The following is a 23,391-nucleotide window of genomic DNA, read 5'->3' as shown; positions in this document are numbered from 1 at the left end:
TTGCCAGCATTTTGTTTTTATTTCAGATTTCCAGCATCTGCAGTATTTTGCTTTTGTGCCATTTAGAATATACTACCTCTCCCATTGTCAAAGATTGAGAGAAGAGTCAGAGATGAACCACAAAGGTGAGGGATATGTGGAAATGGGAACAATAGCGAAATGAAATTGTCTGGATTGAAGGAAGAATAGGAAGCAGCCGCAACATCATCAGTGTATTGGAAGAAAAGATTATGGAGGGTACCTGAATAGGATTGGAACAATTTGGGTTTTAAATATTCAATAAAAGGAGAAGCATAGATGGGACCCATGCAGGCTCCCATAGCAGCACCTCTTGTCTGGAGAACATGGGTGAAACAGAACTGGTGAAATTTCATCCTGCTAGCCTTTGCATCTGAGAGATCGTCTTCTGCCATATTCCCCTCCCACTGCCTGGTCCTACTTCACACTTATCCACCTTAAATTGCAGCTGCTATGTGACTGCCCATTTCAACAGTCTATGCCTTCCTGAAGTCTGCTACTATCCTGTTCACTATTTACTATGTTGTCAAGTTTTGTATCATCCACAAACTTCAAAATTGTACTCCCTATACCCAAGTCCAGGTCATTTATATGTAACAAGAAAAGCAATGGTCCTAATACCAACTCCTGCGGAACCTCAGTGGATACTTCCCTCCAGTCAGAAAAACATCCGTTCACCTACTCGCTGCCTCCTATCCCATAGCCAATTTCGTACCCAGATTACCACCGTCACTTTAATCCCATATGCTTCTATTTTCCGAATAAATCTGTTGTGTGCCCTCCTGCCATCTCTAACCTCACGAGAACTACCTTGTGCTCCCTGCACCCAAGTCTCACTAAACTTCTGATACCCCAACTTCCCTTCCTGGGCCCCATTTTAGCTGATATTGTAAATGATTCCCTCAACTCAGGCATTGTCCCGCTATCTTTAAAAAGCAACGGCATCAGTGCCTTCTTTAATAAACTCACTCTTTACCTCTCCATCCTTGCAATCTGCACCTTCAATGGTGACAGACCCATACTTCCCACTCCCTTCTCAGCTGACAGACTCTATCAATCATTGAGTCAAACCCATCAATCTATCCCCCAGTTCTGCCAAACCCCAGGTTCCCCCTGTATGATATCGTCCATTTACCTATTGTCTACATAAGGTGCCATGAGATGTTTTACTATGTTTAAGGCGCTACATAAATGCAACTTCTTGTTCAGCAAAAAGGTCACCCAATCTGTTTGGTTTCCCCAATCCAAAGTAAACCACAGGGTGAGCAATAAGTACAGCATACTACATTGAAAGAAGTATGTGGAAATTACTGTGTCACATGGAAGGAATGTTTATGGCTCCGCACAATGGTGTGAGAAGGGGTGAATGGGCAAGTGCTGCGTCTTCTATAGTTGCATGGGTAATTGTTATGGGAAGGGCAGTCAGGAACTGGGCAATGGAAGAGAGATCAAAGGTATCTCACAGGAAATGCTTGGTGATAGTGGTAGGACCAGGCAGTGGGAGGGGAATATGGCAGAAGACGATCTCTCAGATGCAAAGGCTAGCAGGATGAAATTTCACCAGTTCTGTTTCACCCATGTTCTCCAGACAAGAGGTGCTGCTATGGGAGCCTGCATTGGTCCCATCTATGCTTCTCCTTTTATTGAATATTTAAAACCCAAATTGTTCCAATCCTATTCAGGTACCCTCCATAATCTTTTCTTCCAATACACTGATGATGTTGCGGCTGCTTCCTATTCTTCCTTCAATCCAGACAATTTCATTTCGCTATTGTTCCCATTTCCACATATCCCTCACCTTTGTGGTTCATCTCTGACTCTTCTCTCAATCTTTGACAATGGAGTTTCTATGAATATCTATTATAAGCACAAATACCCATAAATCCTAAAATACTGCTTTCAATTTTCCTTTCCGTGAAGATTCCATCCCTTTCTTTCAATTTCTGCCTTTACTGTATCTGCTCTGATGGTTCCACGTTCTACACCAGAGCTTCTGAATTTTTTTTTCTCATCTAAAGATTTCCCTCATTTATGGTCAACAAGGGCCTTGATCGTGTCTGCCTAATTTCCTATTCCTCGGATCTCTGCCATCTCTCTCAATATTAAAAGGGTCCTTTTTGACCTCACCTTTTATCCCACTCTTCTTCATATCTTCCATCATCTACAAAATGATCCCATCAATCACATTTCCTCTTCCTTCTCTGTTTTCTAGAGTGACCATTCCTTCTGTGATTCTCTTGCTCATTCTTCCCCCATCTCACTTCTAGTTGGCTTTCCCTTGCAGTTGTAGAAAATGTGTGTCCCTTTCCCCACATTAATGACCAGGGACCCCTGAGCAATCACCCCATCTGAGATAATGATTTATATTCTTCCAATCTAGTGTACTGTATTCACTGCTCATCATGGTATCCTCCACATTGGTGAAACCAAATACAGATTGGATGACCGCTTTGCCCAAGATCTCCATTCTGTCTGTAAGCATTTCCATGATTTCCAAGGGGCTTGCCAATTCAACTCCCTCTCCCAGTGCAACTTGGTAGTTTCTACCTTAGTGTGACGACTATCACCCCCCTCTGTTTCTTCCTTTCACCTTCCACTCAATTGACCTCCAGAATTTAGGTGTTTATAGCTCCTTATTTTTTAATGGCTTTTCAATGCCCGAGTTGACACTTGTATATCAGCCAGAATTTTCTTCTCTTTACGGTCCTTTGAAAAAAAAACATCTCCAAGCTACTAAATCCGTTAACTGCATCTTTGAGATAGAAGTCAGAATTACTAGATTGTTGACTTTTACCTATTCTCCGTTCACCCCTTCATTTTGTTCAGTCAATTTAAGCAACTCAGTTATCGAACACATTCCCATTTCAAATAAAAAGTCTACACCTGAAACATTAGCATCCTCTCTTTACATATGATAGACCTGCTGCGTATTCCCCTATTTCCTGGGTTTATTTTATACACATTTGTGGTTTGTTCACTAAGGCATATAACATCCAAATAAGGACTGAAGACAATGAATAACTGAAAAATAATTTCATGGTGTAGCAGGTTATGCACCATAAAGTTGATACATGAGTCATACATAATGCAAGCTTTTGCATCTTTGAAATTCAGTGAAGACACATTTGTATAAACCATAGATTTAAAAAAAATCAAAACTTAAACAAAAGGAGAGAGACTTATGTACAAATGAAACTAGCACACCAAATTTTACAGTACTAAAACTGTCCTTTCACATCCTTGAATTTAAAATTAGTACACTGACCTTAAGTTTCCCAGAATTTTTCCAAGCTGTTCTTTCCTCTTCACTGAATCTAACTGAAAGTGTTGCAATAGCTTGTGTATACAGTAAATTGTACAACACTTTCACAATACAGGTAAAATGCTCTGCAAAATAGACAGAAAAAATTAAAAACTTGGTTAAAAGAAAACTTTTGAACACTGAGCTGTTGATGCAGCATGCCAGTCCAGAGTAAAAATTTATGAAGTAGAAGAGACACACCATACATTTTCACCAGGGGCAAACACCTGGGAAGGATGCACAGAATATACCTGCAGCACACACTATAGCAGTTAATAAAAGTTGTGATGTATGTTACTGGAATGGATCCTAATAGTTTTTCTATGAAGCACATTACAGTAGTTAGGGAGAAATGATGTGGCATTCATGTTTCTTGAAATATGGCTCAAGCTCATAGAGGCAAAGCTTCAAATGGTAAGATACTGGACATGTGAAAATTACTTGTGCAATGGATGTTTCAGGCAGTTAATTATATGTTTGGTTAGAGCCAGTTCGATGAATCTTGCTGAGTGAGCTGTTGGTTATGTAGATCAGTCTTCTGTGTCATGGTCAGTATCATCTTTTGCTGCTGTGTTTTTTCTCCTGCCCGCTCTATGGCTATGCCTCTTTGTAGGGCAATGTGCATGACACAGCAGGGTATGATCATCTTGGCCATGTTGGCCAGATTGTACCTACAGTACTTGCCTTCATCGGTCCAGACATCTCAATCGTTGTTTTAGCATGTTGATAGCATGCTCAAATAAGACATTGGTAGAAGCATGCTCTGAATTTCATCTTTCCTGCACTTGGGTTTTGCTGTAGGGACATAAACCATATCTGCACTGCGCATCCTTAGTCCCTAAACTGCCATTAAATAATGGCGGGATTGTAATCTGATATAGGATGAAGAAATCATGGCAGTTGTCAGGGTAAATGAGCATATTTCTGTTCCTATGGTTGCAGACTAGCTCCACATTCATGAAACGGCAGCCCTTTCTGTTCATACATGGAATAGCATTTGGAGTAGGGGTGCAAATGTCCACAAGTAGTCAATAATGCCCTACCCTTTGGTGAATGCTGTAGTGTATGTACCTTTAAGGGGAGAACTACTTTTTACAGCTCCTGTATACTGTAAATACCAGCAGTGACCACACCTGTATATAAACCCTGAGTAGGGATCTGTACGTTTAGCTTTAGAGTAACCCTCATCCAGTAAATACCTGTTGATTGTTCCCTGCAGTCTCGTGTCTGGTTATTGAAGGACACACAACATCAAGATACACGGATCTAACATTGGCGACGAGGCAGATTCGAACCTACCTGCAACTCTGCATTACCTCCCAGGGATTCGCTCCTGGAGAACAGTGGAAGAAAGTTGAGGCCAGAAGCACGGGCGTCGACCACGAGCAACCGCCCAGTCATCCAGCGGAGATTTGAGCATCGCAGGGGAGGCTGTTGAGAGCTGGGCTTGGTTCTCCAGTCACGGTCGTCCAGCGAAACGGGCTGGCAACAGGTACGGCGCAGACCCTTCCCGAACAGCGGCGGCTAGAGCCGACCGACGGCACAGAAAAGGCCGAGCAGCGTCGACGGGAGAAGAGAGAGGGTAGAGCGCACAGGGCGCAGCCGGTGTTCAGGACCGAACGGCGTCGACGGGAGAAGAGAGAGAGGCGCGAAGGAAAACGCGCAGACCGCAGCCGGTGTTCAAGGGACGAGCAGCGTCAGCGGGGAAGAAAGGGAAACGCGCAGAACGCAGCCGGTGTTCAAGGGCCGAGCAGCCGCAGCGGAGAAGGGAGAGCGCGGGAAACGCCATTTTGAGCCGCAGCGGAGAAGGGAGAGCGCGGGAAAACGCCATTTTGAGCCGCAGCGGAGAAGCAGGGAGAGCGCGGGAAAACGCCATTTTGAGCCGCAAGAAGGGAAAGCGCGGGAAAACGCCATTTTGAGCCAGTCTAACCACACCCAGGGATGCCGAAGAGTGGCAGTATCACAGCGTTCGACAATGAAGTCGAAGATTGGACGACATATGTCGAACGCATAGAAGTGTACTGCAAGGCGAATGAAGTGCCAGATGAGAGGAAAGCGCTGGTATTGTTGAATTCCATGGGTGCAAAAACGTATGGCTTACTGCGAAACCTAGTAACCCCAGAGAAGCCAGTGGAAAAGGATTTTGGAAACATAGTGTCAATCCTACAGAACCACTTAAACCCCACACCGCTGCTGATAGGAGAAAGATTTAAGTTTCACAAAAGGAACCAGCATAAAGATGAAAGTAATGCTGAGTATTTAACGGAACTGCGCAAGCTATCGAAACACTGCCAGTTTGGAGCGGGACTAGCAGATACTTTAAGGGACAAGTTTGTGTGTGGGCTTCAAAGTGAAGGAACCCAGAAACGGCTTCTATAAGAAAAGGATCTTACGCTGGTCAAGGCTTTCAGCATGGCAGTATCACACGAAGCAGCCGCACGGGGCGCTGCAGAGATACAACGGAGACCGCAAGAATATGGCACAAATGAAATGTCATACGGAACAGTGAAGTGCTATCGTTGCGGCAGAACAACACACGACCATAATGGCCCTGAAATTAGGATCGGGGGCTTGCCGTGTGTGCAAGCCCCCGATGTGCACTCACCCTGCACGCTGACATCTGAAGCCCGGGCCTGCTTGCATTTCCTGTCACAGGCCCGGTTCAGATGTCGGCGCGATGTGCTTACCTGATCCAGCGGCGTAGTTAGTGCGATGTGCCGGCTGGGATCAGGTGAGCACTGTGCAGCCAATCAGGGGAGGGGAAACTCATTCATGAGTTTGACAGTAAGAGCTGTCAAACTCATGAAAAGTATGGGCTGCCAAAACACTACTTTAACTTTAAATAAAATTTTAAAAAACATCCCACTGATATTAACTATAAATAAGTGTAAAAAAATGTTTTAAACAATTAATCAATTTTTTGAAAAAAATAAATTTTTAAAAAATAGGGTCTAAAACTAAACTTACCATCCTGTAAATTCTTTAAAAATAACAAACCTGTGGAAAAAAAAATTCTACATTGTACTAAAAGCCCACTTACCTGAAAAACTAAATACTTACGTCTTGTTTTTCCACGCGTAAAGGCGCGCAACTCTGGGGGAAAAAAAAAGGAATTTCACTGCGCACGCGCTGCCTGTGCAGTTGCGCGCGTTCTGCCTCTTAACCCCTTGGGTCAGAGGACAGGAAATGCCGGTTTTCAGCGCATGTGCTGTGCATGCTGAAAACTGGCAATTCCTCCAGGCACACGCGTGAGTACCCCGTCCTTACTCACGCGTTGTGCCCGGAATTACTGGGCCAACGATTGCTGGTTTAAGGACAAAGTGTGCAGACAGTGTGGAAAAGTAGGACACATAGCAAGAGTCTGCAGGTCGGGAAAGAAAACCAGCAGCAAGAAATCTCCACAGGAGAAGTACAAGAAGGTACATAAGGTGACGGAGAGTAGTTCAGACAAACAGAAAAGTGATACAGACTCCGGAAGCAAGGAGCTGGGTTGTCTGAAACTACATAAGGTGATCCAAACGGAGGATCACCAAACTATCTGGGTCACGCTCAAGATAGCTAGAGTCCAAGTGAAAATGGAATTGGACACAGGATTGGCCCTAACAGTCATAAACCGAAGGGACTACAAGCGGCTATTCTCACATATACCCTTGAGAGATACAGATTGTCTTGAAGACGCACACGGGGCAAAAAGTCTACCCCAAAGGAAAAATAAGGGTGAACGTTGTATATAACGGTAAGGAAACACCAAAAATGGACCTATATGTATTGCCAGATGGAGGACCACCACTACTAGGACGTGAATGGATCCGGAAGATAGCTAGATTGGCATTCCATACAAGCACTGACTGTAGATGCCAAAAAGGATGACGACGCCACACCTGGACGACTGTCAAAAATGCTAACTGACGCACAAGTGTTCCAGGAGGGACTTGGAACACAAAGGCATAACAGCGACGATCAAAATAGAGGAAAATGCAAGCCCAGAGTTAGTTTTTTTTTTTTTTTTTTTTTTTTTTTAAGGCCAGACCGGTGCCTTATGCGATCCGCCCAGCTGTCGAAGCAGAGCTGGAAGGTTTGGAACGTTCAGGAGTACTGTCCAAAGTGGACTGGAGCGAGTGGGCCACACCCATCGTTCCTGTAATGAAGAGGTCGTTGAACTATACGCCTGGGGAACCAAAGAAAGTTCGCATCTGTGGGGACTTTAAGGTGACAGTGAACCCAGTCCTTCACACGGTACAATATCCGCTTCTGCGGATTGAAGATATTTTCGCCTCGCTATCTGGAGGGAAACGCTTCACTAAGATTGATCTGGCCCAGGCATACCTGCAAATGGAGGCAGAAGAAGCCTCGAAACAATACCTCACGATCAACACTCATAAAGGTCTCTACCAATACAACCGTATGGTGTTCGGGGTAGCATTAGCTCCGGCTATTTGGCAAAAGGCAATGGATCAAGTCCTGCAAGGGATTCCAGGGACCCAGTGCTATTTGGACGACATCCTGGTCACGGGCGAAAATGACAATGCTCACCTTGCCAACCTGGAGCAGGTGCTCGCTAGATTGAAGGAATATGGGCTCCGAGCAAATCGCCACAAATGCAAGTTTTTCCAGAAGATCTCGTATTGTGGCCACGTTATTGATAAAGAGGGGTTACATAAGTCCCCTGAAAAGATTGAGGCAGTAGTCAAGGCTCCAGCACCGGAAAATGTGTCACAACTGAGGTCGTTCCTCGGGCTGGTGAACTACTACCATAAGTTCTTGCCGAATTTGTCTACAGTACTACACCCACTGAACACCCTACTGCAAACGGGGGTACTATGGAAGTGGAATGACGAATGTAAACGAGCTTTCCAGAAGTGCAAAGAATTGATCACATCAAAAGAGGTGTTGGCTCATTTCAACCCAGCACTACCAATTCGGTTGGTGTGTGATGCATCACCCTATGGTATTGGAGCGGTGCTGTCGCACTAGTTCCCGGACGGCTCGGAGAGGCCGGTAGCCTTTGCGTCTCGGTCACTAACCTCAGCCGAGCGTAACTGCACCCAGATTGACAGGGAGGCCCTCAGCCTAGTGTGAGGAGTGAAAAAGTTCAACCACTATCTGCACGGGCAGAAGTTCACCTTGCTGACTGACCACCAACCACTTGTCTCCATCTTTAATCCAAAGAAAGGCGTGCCGGTGATGACTGCGCAACGGCTACAAAGATGGTCCCTTTTTCTAGGGGCAAACCAATATGAAATCGAGTATAAGGGCACGAAACAGCATGGAAACGCTGATGGGCTATCACGCCTGCCACTGCCTACTGCGGAGGAAGCACCAGCAGTGGACCCTGTCGAAATATTTTATTCGACTATAATTGAACGCTTGCCAGTAACTAGCGCTGATATAGAGGAGACCCGAAATGACCTGACACTGTCTCGGGTATATGACTTGACGGTGAAGGGATGGCCAACACATGGCGACTCACTGTTGCCAGCATTCTCATCCAGAAGAGAACAGCTGTCAGTATGCCAGGGGACCTTGATGTGTGGATCCCGAGTGGTAATTCCACCCAAGTTAAGGGAGAGAGTGCTCAATGAGCTTCACGAAGGCCATCTGGGAGGGGTGAAAATGAAAAGCCTTGCTAAGGCTTGTGTGTGGTGGCCGGGGATCGATCAGCAAATTGAGGACCTGACAAAGAGCTGCTCAGGATGCCAGAAGGTCCAAAATGCACCACCACATGCCCCTCTACACCCATGGGAGTGGCCCTCATCTCCATGGCAACGGGTGCATATTGATTTTGCTGGTCCATTCATGGACTCAATGTTTCTAATAACCGTGGATGCGCACTCGAAATGGCCTGAGGTGATCAAAATGTCGTCCACCACCACGGAGAAAACTATTGCAGTCCTACGGACCATATTTGCCAGGAACGGCTTGCCAGAGCAGATTTGCTCTGATAACGGACCACAGTTTGTGTCCGAAGAGTTTCGAAGATTCATGAAAAGGAATGGGGTAAGGCTTTACACATCCGCCCCGTATCATCCAGCCACAAATGGATTGGCTGAGAGGTTCGTACAAACCTTTAAGAAAGCAGTAAGGGCCATGTGCGATGACGACATTCCACTGCAGCATAAGGTGGACAATTTCCTGTTAGCCTACAGAAATGCGACACATGCAGTCACCAACCAGACCCCGGCCATGATGTTCTTTAACCGAAGGTTGAGATCTCGTCTGGATTTGCTCAGACCAAATGTACCAAGAGATGTTGAGAATAAGCAATTCCAGCACATCAATGAGAAGCCGACAAGGAGCTTCAATGTAGGGCAACCAGTCTTGGCCCGCGACTACCGAACAGAGAAATGGCAACCAGGAACGATATGCACACGGCAGGGGCCACTAATGTACACAGTGGATGTTGGGGAGAACATTGTGAGACGCCATGTCGACCAGGTCCTAGAGTCGCAGGAACGAGTCAACCCCATGTCTCGCGCACCTGGTGATGAACCCGACATACAGGTACCATCTACCCCAGAAACAGTAGCATCGGAAGCTGATGAACCAACTGACGACAGGGGGCCTCCGCACCAAGAACAAGACACTCAGGAAAGGCGCTATCCAGAAAGGATCAGGAAGCCGCCCCAAAGACTGAATTTATAAATGGACTATTTTCAGTTAATGTGCATGTTAAAAGTGTTAATTGTTAAATGAATGTTATGGTACGGTCAATCTAAAAGGGGAGGAATTGTAGTGTATGTACCTTTAAGGGGAGAACTACTTTTTACAGCTCCTGTATACTGTAGTACCGGCAGTGACCACACCTGTATATAAACCCTGAGTAGGGATCTGTACGTTTAGTTTTAGAGTAACCCTCATCCAATAAATACCTGTTGATTGTTCCTGCAGTCTCGTGTCTAGTTATTGAAGGACACACAACATCAAAATACACAGATCTAACAAATGCCATCATATGGCTGCTTTTAAAAGGGAAACTGATGAAGTCACAGCTATGTCAAACAATGAGTCAGTGACCTGCATGATGCAAGTGTGCACTAATGTTTGGGAGCTGTGACAGAAACCTCCCAATGTTGCTTAGACTGAGCCTGCTACAGCAAAGTTCAATGCAGCTGCCAGTTATCCCTGTAACAAAACTGCTTCCCCAGTCTGGCTGCAGGAGTGCGCACGGTTATGCAATGGCCTCCTCAGGAATTGTGTTATTGATATACATGTGTCTTTGGAGATGTCCCGGTATGATAGCTTGACCCAGTACACAGATGGCAACTGAAGGACCAGTACTAACTGAGCAAATACAACAACAATCTGTATTGATATTGCACCTATTATGCAACAAACTTCCCATTATGCATCGCAAATAGAAATAGATAAGGAAACGGATGCTGAGCCATGAAGGGAGGGGTTAGGAGAGGTGACTGAAAGTTTGATTGATAGTCACCAGTTTTGAGGAGGTTTTTAAAAGGAGGAAAGAGAAGTAGAGAGGCAAAGGGGTCCAGTGAGGGAGTTCCAGAAAATGGGGCCAAGGTGGTTGATGGCTCAGCTGTGGATGAAGGAAGGGTTGGCGGGGGACATGCACTAAAGGCCAGATTTAGAAGGGTGCAGGAGGAGATGCAAGGTTCAAAAAGCTTGTAGATATAGAGTGAAGCAAGTTTGTGGTGAGATTTGAAGACATAGATAAGAAATTTAAGTTTAATACGTTGGGCGATGTGGAGCTAATGTAGATCAGTGAGGATGGGTGCGATGAGCAAGCAAGACAGGATTTGGATGCTGCGTTTTGGACAAATTGACTAGAGAAACTGGGACAGTTCTCTTACAGCAGAGAAGTTTAAAGGGAGATTTAATAGAGCAGTTCAAAATTATGAATGGTTTTGATATAAGGAGAAACTGTTTCAACTGGCAAAAGGTCAGTAACCAGAAGACACAGATTTAAGGTAATTGGCAAAAGAACCAGAGGGGATATGTGAAGAATTTTTTTTTTTTTTTTTTTTAAATAGTGAGTTATGATGATCTCAAATCCACTGCCTGAAAGTGTGATGGAAGCAAATTCAATACTGTTGTAGCTTTCAAAAGAGAATTGGATATATACTTGAAATGGAAACATTTACAGGGCTATGGGGAAAAGAAAAGGGGAGGTGACAAAATCATGGATAACGGTTTCAGTGGCAGAGAGGCTGAGACAGGGATGGATGCCAGTAATGTTGCAGAAATGGAAATAAGCCATCTTGGCAATAGATGCAATGCGTAGTTTAAGAATTAGCTCTGGGTTGAACAGGACAGTAAGACATAGTCTGGTTCAGTCCAAATGAGTAACAGGGAGGGAGAGAGGTTGGAGTCAGTGGCAAGAGAGCAGAGTTTATGACGAAGACCAAAACCAATGGCTCTAATCTTCCTGATGCGCAGTTGGAGAAAACTAATATTTCGACAACTTCATTCGGTCAGAGTGGCTCACAGCATGGAGGTTGTTGTTTGGTTGAGAGAAGTGGAAGAGGTAGATCTGGATATTGTCAGCATACATATGCAAACTGATCCTCATGCTTGCGGATGCTGCTGCTGAGGGGCAGCATGTTGATGAAGAGCAGGAGGGAGCCCAGGATTGATCCTTCAGGAACTCAAAGTGACAAGAAAAACCATTGTTAGAGATGTGTTGGCTGAATTTGCATAAGTAAGATGGAACCATACAAGACAGTCCCACCTTATATACTTACAGAGCAGAGGTGGGTACAAAAACATCATAGGCAAATTTCTAAAAGATTAAACTTGGTCGTCTTGTCCCGAGATTACACATAATTCCATCAGTTCACTGTCCAATTATGACTACAGTTATTCACCACACTGTATTGTTCATATTTCAAATGGGGAATTACTTACTCTGCAGAGCATGCTGTCAGCAAAAGCAATCAGATGACTGATGAGGACGAAAACAGAGTAAGCTCTTTGAATATACTAATCACAACCTGGTGTTTGGATCTTCTAAAGAAAGCTACATACCCAATTCAACAGCTCAAAACATACACTACTGGGAATCCAGCTTTACACCAAGTCTAGCATATTTTGGAAATATGAGGTTTAATACTTTGACTTCAAAGTGGGAATTAAGAGAATCGTAAAATTAAGTACAATGCAAGTAAACCAGTTTGTTCTGAAACCAAAATGGTGAATAGGCAGGATAGTTATACAATTGAGATGGCGCAGCAGTTTCACATTCAACAGTTTCTCCAAGAAATCTTCATTGCAGCCTCTGATCCGTCATTCTGATCCTTTTTATGCACAAGCACAACATTTGCTGCTTTTCACTCCAACGCGACATCACCTGTTGCCATGAACAGATGAAACATTTTCAGAATCAATATTCTGACAGCAACATAGATATGGTTGGTCCAATTACGCTTTGGTCAATGGTGACCCTCAACAATGGTGGTGCTGTTAAAAGGTCTGCGGGGGGTGGGGGGGGGGGGAGTTGCGATTTTTTTTCTTTTTGGCAACAATCATTGCCTGCCGTTTGAGACACGGATGTTACCAGCCATATGTCAGTTCAGGCCTGTACATTATCCAGGACCTAAAGACTGACATGAGTTGCCTCATTATCTGAATGGAACTGAACATTTTGGAATCATCAGCAAACACACTACTCCTGACCTTATGACAGAGGGATGGTCATTGACGAAGCAGCAGAGGATGCGGCCCTGAGGAATTCTTGCAGTGATGCTCTGGCAGCGCTGATTGGCCTCTGACACCTGTGTCCATCTTCCTGTGTGTCATGTCTGACTCATGTCTCTGAAGGGTTTTCCCAGGGCTCCTGGCGTGTCATACTCAGTCATACAATTATTCACATTGTCTGTGTTTTGCTGCTCAGAATAACATCGCAATGACAATAATGCATCTACAGGGAGATGACTGAATTTTGTCATGGTAAGCAAAAGGTGGAATTAAAAACAGAGAAATTGTGGCCAACTGTTGCAAAAAGCATCTTTTTGTCCCAGAAGAATACTTTAGTCCAAATAACATTGATAGAGCTTAACTCTATGTTTCTAACCAATGTTTAGAATACAGGGTAACTTTATCACCATGGTTCCACTGAAAGAAATCGGTCAGGGGTAGATTACTTGATTATTTTACCTACTGAGAATGATTCCCAGATATCAAGATGGTCAGGCTGCAACATGAACAAGTGATGACAAGTTTGGCCAAAGGCTACAAAGTAAAGTTAGAATTCATGTGCAGGACTACGCGCTAAAGCTGCTGCCTTGTAATCACTTCCAGGAATCCATTTTTCTACAATACATTCTTAATTGGTCACTTTTACAGAACTGAAAAAAAACTTAATGCATGTGAATGATTGCTTTAATTTGTTGAATCTCATTTGTAATCATATCTAAGATTTTAGAGCTTTTGAAGCAAAGTAGTATACGTCACTTTTTGCCGATATTTTTGAACATAAGAATCCTTCAATGCATGTTCTTCCTTCTCCTTTATTACAACCAAGTGTCATCCCTGTCTAAGAGGATGGGTATGCTACCTCTTCAAAAGCCTCTACCAGTACAGCTTGAAGCTAGAAAATGTGCTAGTGTGACCCAAGTACCTTTCCCTCTAATGTTTCCTTACTCCCTGTGGGAGTTACCTTCATGAAAGTACAGCAGTGATGGGTCACTGGCAAGACTTTGTTTTCCTGTAAGGAATGAAACAATTTCCTGAAATAGCAATTTGAGCCACAAATCTGGAATAGTACTCCTGTGTACTCAAAACAGCTAATTTTAAAACTACTCATAAAAAGCTGCCTCATAAGTCAAGTCATTACAATGGCATAAATATGTGCAGATAAAAATCAGTCATACAGCTGCCAACAGTGAGTAATATATGAGTGAGGAGGAGTCAAGTTGCAAAAATGAGCATTTAGATAAGAATATTATTTCACCTAATCAAAGTGTTATATTATTACTATTACCCTGTTGGAGCCAAAGGCACTTTCTTTTCTCTACTATTTAATCTTCTTTCATTCAAAATAATTTCCACTGCTATTTCTGTTAGCTAGTTTCCTTGAAATGTTCTATACCATAAATCATTAATGGGTTGTTCCTAAAAAAGCTCAGCAATGAATGTTTGGCAACCCTTCCATCAACAGGAAAAAAGCTGAATAAATGGGGGGGGGGGGGGGGAAATGAAAAATAAGTCTTCTTTCTCCTCTTGGGCTTGACTTTGAAACTCTCTTCTGCTTTAGTAGATTTGGCCAGTATCATCCCAATTCCCTTTGGGCAGAAATCCACAGCACAAACGACAATTTGGCACAGATTAGCATTAAATTGGTAATCTCATATGGAGAGGCAATAATTTTGGTTGGTATCAGAAATGGAAAAAAATTGCCCAAGCAAAGAAGGAGGACATTGACAATGCTTTTCTGAGGCTAGGTTCTAGATACATCACTGAGCAGAGGACACGGCTTTACTCAGCATCTGGCTCAGCTATGCATGACCAGAGAGTGTTCAATGCTAAAACTAGGTACCAGAAAGTGAAAATGTCAGTGCTGGGGAAATCGGGCGCATCACTCATTTTGACAAGCAGAGAAATTCAGCTGAAAATATAAATTAAATGGTAGAATAAGCACTTTTCTCAAAGTATACACGATTATTGTAATTAAAATGTGGTTTCCAAGTGATCAAATATGCTTCATGGTGAAATGTTGTAACTTGCATGGCAGAAGCTGGTTAGGCTAGCTCTTGCTGCTGAAATGATGAGGTATATTATTATGAAGTGGAATAATGCTGAAGTCATCAAAACACCATCCTTCATTCCCCTCCCACCGCCACAAAAATAAAATGCCCAGGAACATTAACCTCCTCGATCAGGTAACAGAAAGAACCATGCATTCCAATCACATAAAAAAAGATACAATGTGGCCCTTAACAAGGGTATCATATCCCCTCTGATAACTAGTTGCACTTTAACCTCGTTTCCATCAACTCTACATGACCTAGCTCAACATGTCGAGTTCAATGGAATAGCTTTATTTGCATCCCAATATCTGTAGCCCATTCCATTATTTTGCAGATGCTGTATGCATATGTGCCTGCATGACACATCACTATAGCAACAAGGTCACAGACTTTGGATGGAGGCTGACAGCCAGTTCATACTCCACTGCATCCAAATTTGATGCTCATACATCCAGTGATACCTTCAAATTATAGAGAAAGGATAAAAAGCATATACTAATTTTTTATGTTGCCATTAGCACAATATAAATGAGATGTTACAGTGGCAGTGTTGTAGCTCTTATGGCTCCTCTTCCTTACTAACTTTTTCTTTGATTAAATCTCACTTGCTTCACCAAAATAGTTCTCTTGTTTTATCCATTTTATTACTTCTTAGAACACAGAATATTTTTACATGTTTACGTAAATTGTACTAACAATTTCAACTGCACTCTAGTAAGAGCAATTGAATCCTAAACATCATTGTTACTCCATTTAACATTTGGCACATTAACAATCACTCATGTCTAATGCTATTATCTTACTGATTTCACCCTCTTCCTACCTGATATGAAGCTCCCAATTTTCTAATCTAAAAAGAAACTTGTAGAATAATACATCATCCTTTAACAAAGATCAATTGATTATGCATTAATGAGCTGGCTAAAATGCTATTAATGCAATCCTTCCTCAGAGAAATGTCGTTCTGAAAACTCATTTAACATCTTCCCTTTTCCATCCAACCCCAGCAAAAGTCTCAAATTTTATCTCTCCCCAACGTGCTAGGTAAAATTTTAAGATTTTAAATTTAATCAAACAGAACCTGATATATGAGCAGTCTTCTAGATTACCTACTGCATTTTGACTCCACAGACAGACACAATTATTTACTATTACAGCTGTTGATACAGCTTTTACTCAAGTGCAAGTGAATCTTACACTCTGCACAATTGGGGGTCCAATTAACCTTTCAAATGTTCATAATTGAGTGGAAGGCACTAGTCAAGTTTGTTGCTAATAAGGAGGCCTATCTCCAATTTATATAAAATGTCAGAACTTAGCAAAAATTCATATTAATACCTATAAGGAAACCAAAAATCGTATTAGCTGAAACTCATTCATGGGTGGGAAAGCGAAAGTGAGAGAAAGAGATCATAAGGCGTAAAACAGAAATCTCAAACAGGACCACATTATAGGGGCAGTGCAGAGAGAGCAATAATCTGCAATAAGCAGACACTATGAGGGCTCGATACTGACACCGAGTGCACAAGATGAAAAATGTTCTAATCGTTAGCAATGAAATCCCTCACCTCAAGAAGCACAAAGATTCAACTAAATATTTGGAAAATTTAACTGCACAGGTCTTTCTTTTCTATTATTTCACTATTTAATTTATTTTCTTAAACAATAATGTACTCTTTATCCCAATTGTGTTGTTTTTTTGATTACCTACATTGTTTAAGCTACAATTTGTGGCTATTCCAAGCTATTCAAAATCCTGATTTTTGTGAGGAGGCAAGGTGTGGGATGAAGGATGCAGCCCTTTCACCCTGAAAACTGCAATCAAATTCAGTTCGGACTGACTAGATGAAGATGTCCGCTTTTTTTTTGGCTACAAGGGTCCTGAGTAAAATGAGCTTCTGTAGCAGATGTTGTTTCACAGTAGGAAAGTGCTCATAATGTGATACCAGATTGGCAACCTCACCCAGAGAGGTCTGAAGGCTAGCTGCTTTTCAAAATGAAAATGTCATACTAGAGCAGTAGGGACTATTCCACTGAAATTAGGGATAAGTTGCAATCTGAGTAGAGAAAGCTATAATCTGCCTCTGTCCTCTGATTTGGGAGTATATTAATCAAACACTAGAAAAAGGTTCCAATTTCCAATTCTGACATCCCTCACCTTGATAAGCACAAAAATTCATAGAAAAAAAACATTAAAACGCCTGAATAGAACCAAAAAGTGCAACAACATTTATCAATAACAGAAACTTGGAGTAACAGGCACTTCCCTGATGTGCACAAATTTAAATGTAGAATATACCAGCAATAAGAAACAAAGGCATATGCAATGCAAAGTATTATTATATTCTGATGTATATTAACACTACCGTAACAATATTTACTCTACTATAATGATAATATTTTAATCTGAATGAAGAGATAAAGTATAAAGCTAACCTACACAATGAGCTAAGTATTTGCAACTGTGCAAAAATACTGCCACAGTATTGAAAGTGTTAATGATGTAGAAAATTATTTTCCAAAAAGCTCATCCAGCGTATGAGGTTCCCTGCCAGTAGAATGCATTCGTAAAATCATTCTTCAATTATTTTTACTTTTTAATCCTACATGCCAGTTTTGTGAGTATATAGCTGCACTGTACATTTCCTTTCTTTAGTTCAGCCAAAGGTCAAACAAATTAAATTGTGGCAGTTCTACTTCATTGACCTCCCTCCATCACCCATGTTCCAAACTTACTTATGTCCAACTAAATGAGGGAACCTGATTTTGAAGACAGTACACGTACAGTTATTACAGGTTACACAATATGTGCACTGCAGTTAGACACACAGCATGTCTGGAGACAGTTGTTACCAATCAAAGCTATTTTTTTTGCTCACTCTCTCTTGCTTATTCCCGTCTTCCATTCCCCCCACCACCAAATTTCACACTACCAGCACCAACAAATGTTCTGACCTCCATCAAGAAGTCCTTTCTGTAATAAAAGACTCAATTTGCAGCTGTGCCTCTTTGTGATGGATCAGATCAATTTTCTTTCACAGAATGAACAGTGTAATGGCATTTACTTTGGTTTAATCAATGTAGGATTGGAAAAGATATCAATTCTCATCTAACTGCTAACAAGACAATGTGATTCCCATGGTTCCAATCAGGGGCAAAAGAATGGTTGAGTTCCCTTTTGCAAAATGTCAATCTTTGCTTCCAAAAAAGCCAATTGTTTGAGTATTTCACTTACAGGATGCACTTTTGTCCACTACATACCTAGATATAAAATTCAACATATGTAGTAGAATTTCTTAGATCAGCTAATAAAGTAACCGATTGTTTTTCCCATGGGTGTTCCCAATGTTAATTTACTGTTAAAAAAAAACTTTAAATAGATTTATTGAATTTGATGACTATGACCAAAGAGCTTTGTGACTTTGTATTCATCACACATTCTGCTCTGCCTGAGGCTATGTGTTGACATTACATGTCGCATCCAGTAAGCATTACTGTAATTATCATTTTTTTGTGTACAACCTCTTATTATACATGATTGCTGCAATTGTGACTGCTAAAATTCAATGTAAATTGCTATCTTTATCCCTCAGGCATTGAGCCGAGATTGAAGGATCACACAGATCACAGTACTGTTAACAGATGAAGGTCATTTAAAGGACATTATTTCACTAATAAAAAAAAAGCCTCGACAGCTTTCCAAGCCTTGTATCCTTTCTGTATTAGCAAGCTGATAACAAGGTAAAGGGACAGACGATACTGATAAGTATGCCAAGCTCATACTAAAAATCTTTTCAGTACAGATTTGTGCATGCAGATAAGATATCATTAATTTGCTATATGAGGGCATGCTCTAATTGATTGTTACACCCAAGGTATTGTCATATTGTATTTGGGCTCACAAAAGTGTACGTTTAATGGTTCTACACAACCTGCAAGGATCGACAAATTAAAACTTACCTTTATGCAATTCTTGTGACATAGTTAAAACAAGGATGAGCAGGAGAGATGAAACATCCCGGTATAATAATGGCACCTCTGGCTTCTCATCATCACATATTCTGAAATTAGAAATTAAACAGTTATGATTGTGCAAGACAGCTGGTTGAAGGTTTGTTTTATGCAAACTGATCACTTTGTGTTTGTGATATGAATGTCAACACTCATGGCCCTGTTACATTTTTAGATTGTATCTGCTTCAAATGAGTTCTATTATGCAGTTGACCTTAAACTGTGAATAACTGCGAGAAATCATTTTCCACCTTAAAGATAGATTCTCTAGAGAACAGAGTAGCATAAAAGAGCAATTACTTCACAGTAATTTCCGATTTAGAAAAATTGATTAAATAAAGCCCTTCACCACAATGCAAACAATTATTTCACAACTGATAAAAGTCAGCTGTTACCCTTTCTTCTACTGAATTTGTCTCTGGAATTTAGGAGATCTTCACTAGTGGATCTACAAAAGAATGCTTAAGACCTGTTAATTTAAAACCAGATCTGAGTTAGCAATGAGCTCCCTGAACTCCCAAGTTAGTGAATTTGAAAAGTGGTTTCATTGGTTGAACAATTGGCATCACAACACATCATAAACATCTCAGATCTTACCATACTGGAGATGGCAACGTGGATATGACATTTGTTGCCTAAGCTGGGCAAAAATAAAGAGGTATAAAATACTATCAGTGTAGAGTTCTCTACCAGATAATTTTGTGGAGATTACTAGTTATCAACTTAATTGATTATGTAAACCAGCCAAAGGTTTTGTTTGCAAATGCAGCACCTGATGTGGTTCACGTAGATGAGCAAATCGCAGGTTAGATGCCCAGTCTGCCAAGTTACCTGATTTCAGCAAGGATGGCAGTTGGGTGATTGCGCCCCAGGGAAGGAAAATGAGCAGGTTTTCTGCTCGATGGATGTTGGGCAAGGAAATGATAAAGCTTGGCTGCAATGTCTGCCAACAATCACTTTTCAGACTCACAAAGAAGAATGGCTACTTGGTCGTGGCGTATTAGAGGCCTGCTTGTGCATCTTCAATTGGCCTCAGTGCCCTAAGTTTAGAAAGGATGCTAAAAATGTGTGTGTTGATACAAGTTTGTGCTCAATTAGGATATCCCATGTGGTCAACACTTACTGCCTGAGCTGTTGTGTATCCCCCTCCCTTCGCCCCACCACTGGCAGCGGCGCCTACAGCCTTCTACACTCCACGCTCTAGAATTCACTTCCTAAGCACCTCTGCCTACCCACCTCCTTCTTAAAACTCACCTATTTGACACCTCCTAATTTCCCTTCTCTGGTTTGGTGTCTGGTTTTGCCTGATTGCGCCTTGGGATGTTTTCCTATGGTGTCAGTGGGTAGCGTCTCACCTCTGAGTCAGAAGGTCGTGGCTTCAAGTCCCACTCCAGAGACTTGACCACAAAATCTATGCTGACACTCCTGGTGCAGTACTCAGGGAGTGAGTCACTGTTGGAGGTGTCGACTTTTGGATGAGACGTTAAAGAGAGTCTGCCCTCTCAGGTGGACGTAAAAGATCCCACAGTACTATTTCAAACAAGTTATGGGGAGTTTCCACCCCCCCGGCTAATATTTAGCCCTCAACCAACATCAATAAACAGATTACCTGGTCATTATCACATTGCTGTTTGTGGGACCTTGCTGTGCACAAATTGGTTGCCACGTTTCCTACATTTACAACAGTGACTACACTTCAAAAGTACTTCATTGGCGTCAAGTGCTTTGGAAAGTCATGAAAGGCACTATATAAATGCAAGTCCCGCTTTCTTTTTCTTTACATTAAATATTCTATATAAATGCAAATTGCTGTTGTAGTAGTACCTGACTGCAATGTAAGAGACAGCTGACATTGCTTACACATAAAGTCACAAAACATTGATCTCAAAAGGATGCAGATTGTTTGATTAGCATAACAGAAACTCCTAATGGCATCCACATGGTGGAATAAAATCAACTGTCATCAGGACTGCAAGGAGCAAATCTGAAACATACCTTGGGGGAGGGGGGGGTGTGGAGAGAGCGAAGGGAGAAGGAGGAGGAGAGCAAGAGGGAGAGGGGGAGAGGGAGAAGAGGGAGGGGAGGAGAGGGGGGGGAGGAGAGGGGGGAGGAGGGGGGGAGGAGGAGGAGGGGGGGAGGAGGAGGAGGGGTGGAGGAGGAGGAGGGGGGAGGAGGGGAGGGGAGGAGGAAGGGGGGAGTAGGAAGGGGGGAGTAGGAAGGGGGGAGTAGGAAGGGGGGAGTAGGAAGGGGGGAGTAGGAAGGGGGGAGGGGGAGAAGAGGGGGGGAGAATAGGGGGGAGGAGAGGGGGGCGAGGAGAGGGGGGGAGGAGAGGGGGGGAGGAGAGGGGGGGAGGAGAGGGGCGGCGAGGAGAGGGGGGGGCGAGGAGAGGGGGGGGAGGAGAGGGGGGGGAGGAGAGGGGGGGAGGAGAGGGGGGGAGGAGAGGGGGGGGGAGGAGAGGGGGGGGGAGGAGAGAGGGGGGGGGAGGAGAGGGGGGGGTGGAGGAGGGGGAGGAGGAGGAGGGGGGGTGGAGGAGGAGGGGGGGAGGAGGAGGAGGGGTGGAGGAGGAGGAGGGGGGAGGAGGGGAGGAGGAGAGGGGAGGAGGAAGGGGGGAGTAGGAAGGGGGGAGTAGGAAGGGGGGAGTAGGAAGGGGGGAGTAGGAAGGGGGGAGTAGGAAGGGGGGAGTAGGAAGGGGGGGAGGGGGAGAAGAGGGGGGGAGAATAGGGGGGAGGAGAGGGGGGGAGGAGAGGGGGGCGAGGAGAGGGGGGGGAGGAGAGGGGGGCGAGGAGAGGGGGGGAGGAGAGGGGGGGGAGGAGGAGGGGGGGAGGAGGAGGGGGAGGGAGGGGGAGGAGGGGGGTGGAGGAGGAGGGGTGGAGGAGGAGGGGTGGAGGAGGGGGGTGGAGGAGGGGGGTGGAGGAGATGGGGGGAGGAGGAGGAAGAGGGGGGGAGGAGGGGGTGGAGGAGGAGGGGGTGGGGGAGGAGGAGGAAGAGGAGGGGGGGCGCGCGCGGGAGGAGGGGGGCGCGCGCGGGAGGAGGGGGGCGCGCGCGGGAGGAGGGGGGCGCGCGCGGGAGGAGGGGGGGCGCGCGCGGGAGGAGGGGGGGCGCGCGCGGGAGGAGGGGGGGAGGAGGAGGAGGGGGGAGGGGGGGTGGAGGAGATGGGGGGAGGAGGGGTGGTGGAGGAGGAGGAAGAGGAGGAGGGGGGGCGCGCGCGGGAGGAGGGGGGGGCGCGCGCGGGAGGAGGGGGGGCGCGCGCGGGAGGAGGGGGGGCGCGCGCGGGAGGAGGGGGGGGGGCGCGCGGGAGGAGGGGGGCGCGCGGGAGGAGGGGGGCGCGCGGGAGGAGGGGGGCGCGCGGGAGGAGGGGGGCGCGCAGGGGGGGAGGAGGAAGGGGGAGGAGGAGGGGGGGAGGAGATGGGGGGAGGAGGAGGAGGAAGGAGGCGCGGGAGCGGGGGGAGGAGGCGCGCGAGAGGAGGAGGGGGGCGCGCGGGAGGAGGGGGGGGGGCGCGGGAGGAGGGGGGGGGCGCGCGGGAGGAGGGGGGGCGCGCGGGAGGAGGGGGGGAGGAGGAAGGGGGAGGAGGGGGGAGGGGGGGTGGAGGAGATGGGGGGAGGAGGAGGAAGAGGAGCGCGCGAGGGAGGAGGGGGGGCGCGCGGGAGGAGGGGGGGCGCGCAGGGGGGGGAGGAGGAAGGGGGAGGGGGGGTGGAGGAGATGGGGGGAAGAGGAGGAGGAAGGAGGCGCGGGAGGAGGAGCGCGCGAGAGGAGGAGGGGGGCGCGCGGGAGGAGGGGGGGGCGCGCGGGAGGAGGGGGGTGGGGCGCGCGCGGGAAGAGGGGGGCGCGCGGGAGGAGGGGGAGGCGCGCGGGAGGAGGGGGGGAGGAAGAGGGGGGGAGGAAGGGGGGAGGGGGGGTGGAGGAGAAGGGGGGAGGAGGAGGAAGAGGGGGGGAGGAGGAGGGGGCGCGGGAGGGGGGAGGAGCGCGCGGGAGGGGCGCGCGCGGGAGGAGGGGCGCGGAGGAGGGGGGGCGCGCGCGGGAGGAGGGGGGGCGCGCGCGGGAGGAGGGGGGGCGCGCGCGGGAGGAGGGGGGGGGCGCGCGGGAGGAGGGGGGGCGCGCGGGAGGAGGGGGGGCGCGCGGGAGGAGGGGGGGCGCGCGGGAGGAGGGGGGGCGCGCGGGAGGAGGGGGGGCGCGCGCGGGAGGAGGGGGGGCGCGCGCGGGAGGAGGGGGGGGGCGCGCGCGGGAGGAGGGGGGGGGCGCGCGGGAGGAGGGGGGCGCGCGGGAGGAGGGGGGCGCGCGGGAGGAGGGGGGCGCGCGGGAGGAGGGGGGCGCGCGGGAGGAGGGGGGCGCGCGGGAGGAGGGGGGCGCGCGGGAGG

At 45.8% G+C, this 23,391-nt stretch overlaps 1 protein-coding gene across 1 annotated transcript in view; it reads right to left on the bottom strand.

Annotated features, from left to right (window-relative positions):
* ubr3 (ubiquitin protein ligase E3 component n-recognin 3) overlaps positions 1-23,391 on the bottom strand; it is a 381,077-nt gene that overhangs the window by 36,593 nt on the left and 321,093 nt on the right. The window contains 2 exon segments of the mRNA XM_085986233.1: positions 3,284-3,405; positions 18,985-19,085. Coding sequence (XP_085842359.1) covers positions 3,284-3,405; positions 18,985-19,085 — 223 coding nt within the window.

Source organism: Somniosus microcephalus, chromosome 4 (assembly GCF_052327205.1).
Source record: "Somniosus microcephalus isolate GS21.2 chromosome 4, FLI_Smic_1.0, whole genome shotgun sequence".
Lineage (NCBI taxonomy): Eukaryota > Metazoa > Chordata > Chondrichthyes > Squaliformes > Somniosidae > Somniosus > Somniosus microcephalus.
This window is presented reverse-complemented; position numbering and strand designations above follow the sequence as displayed.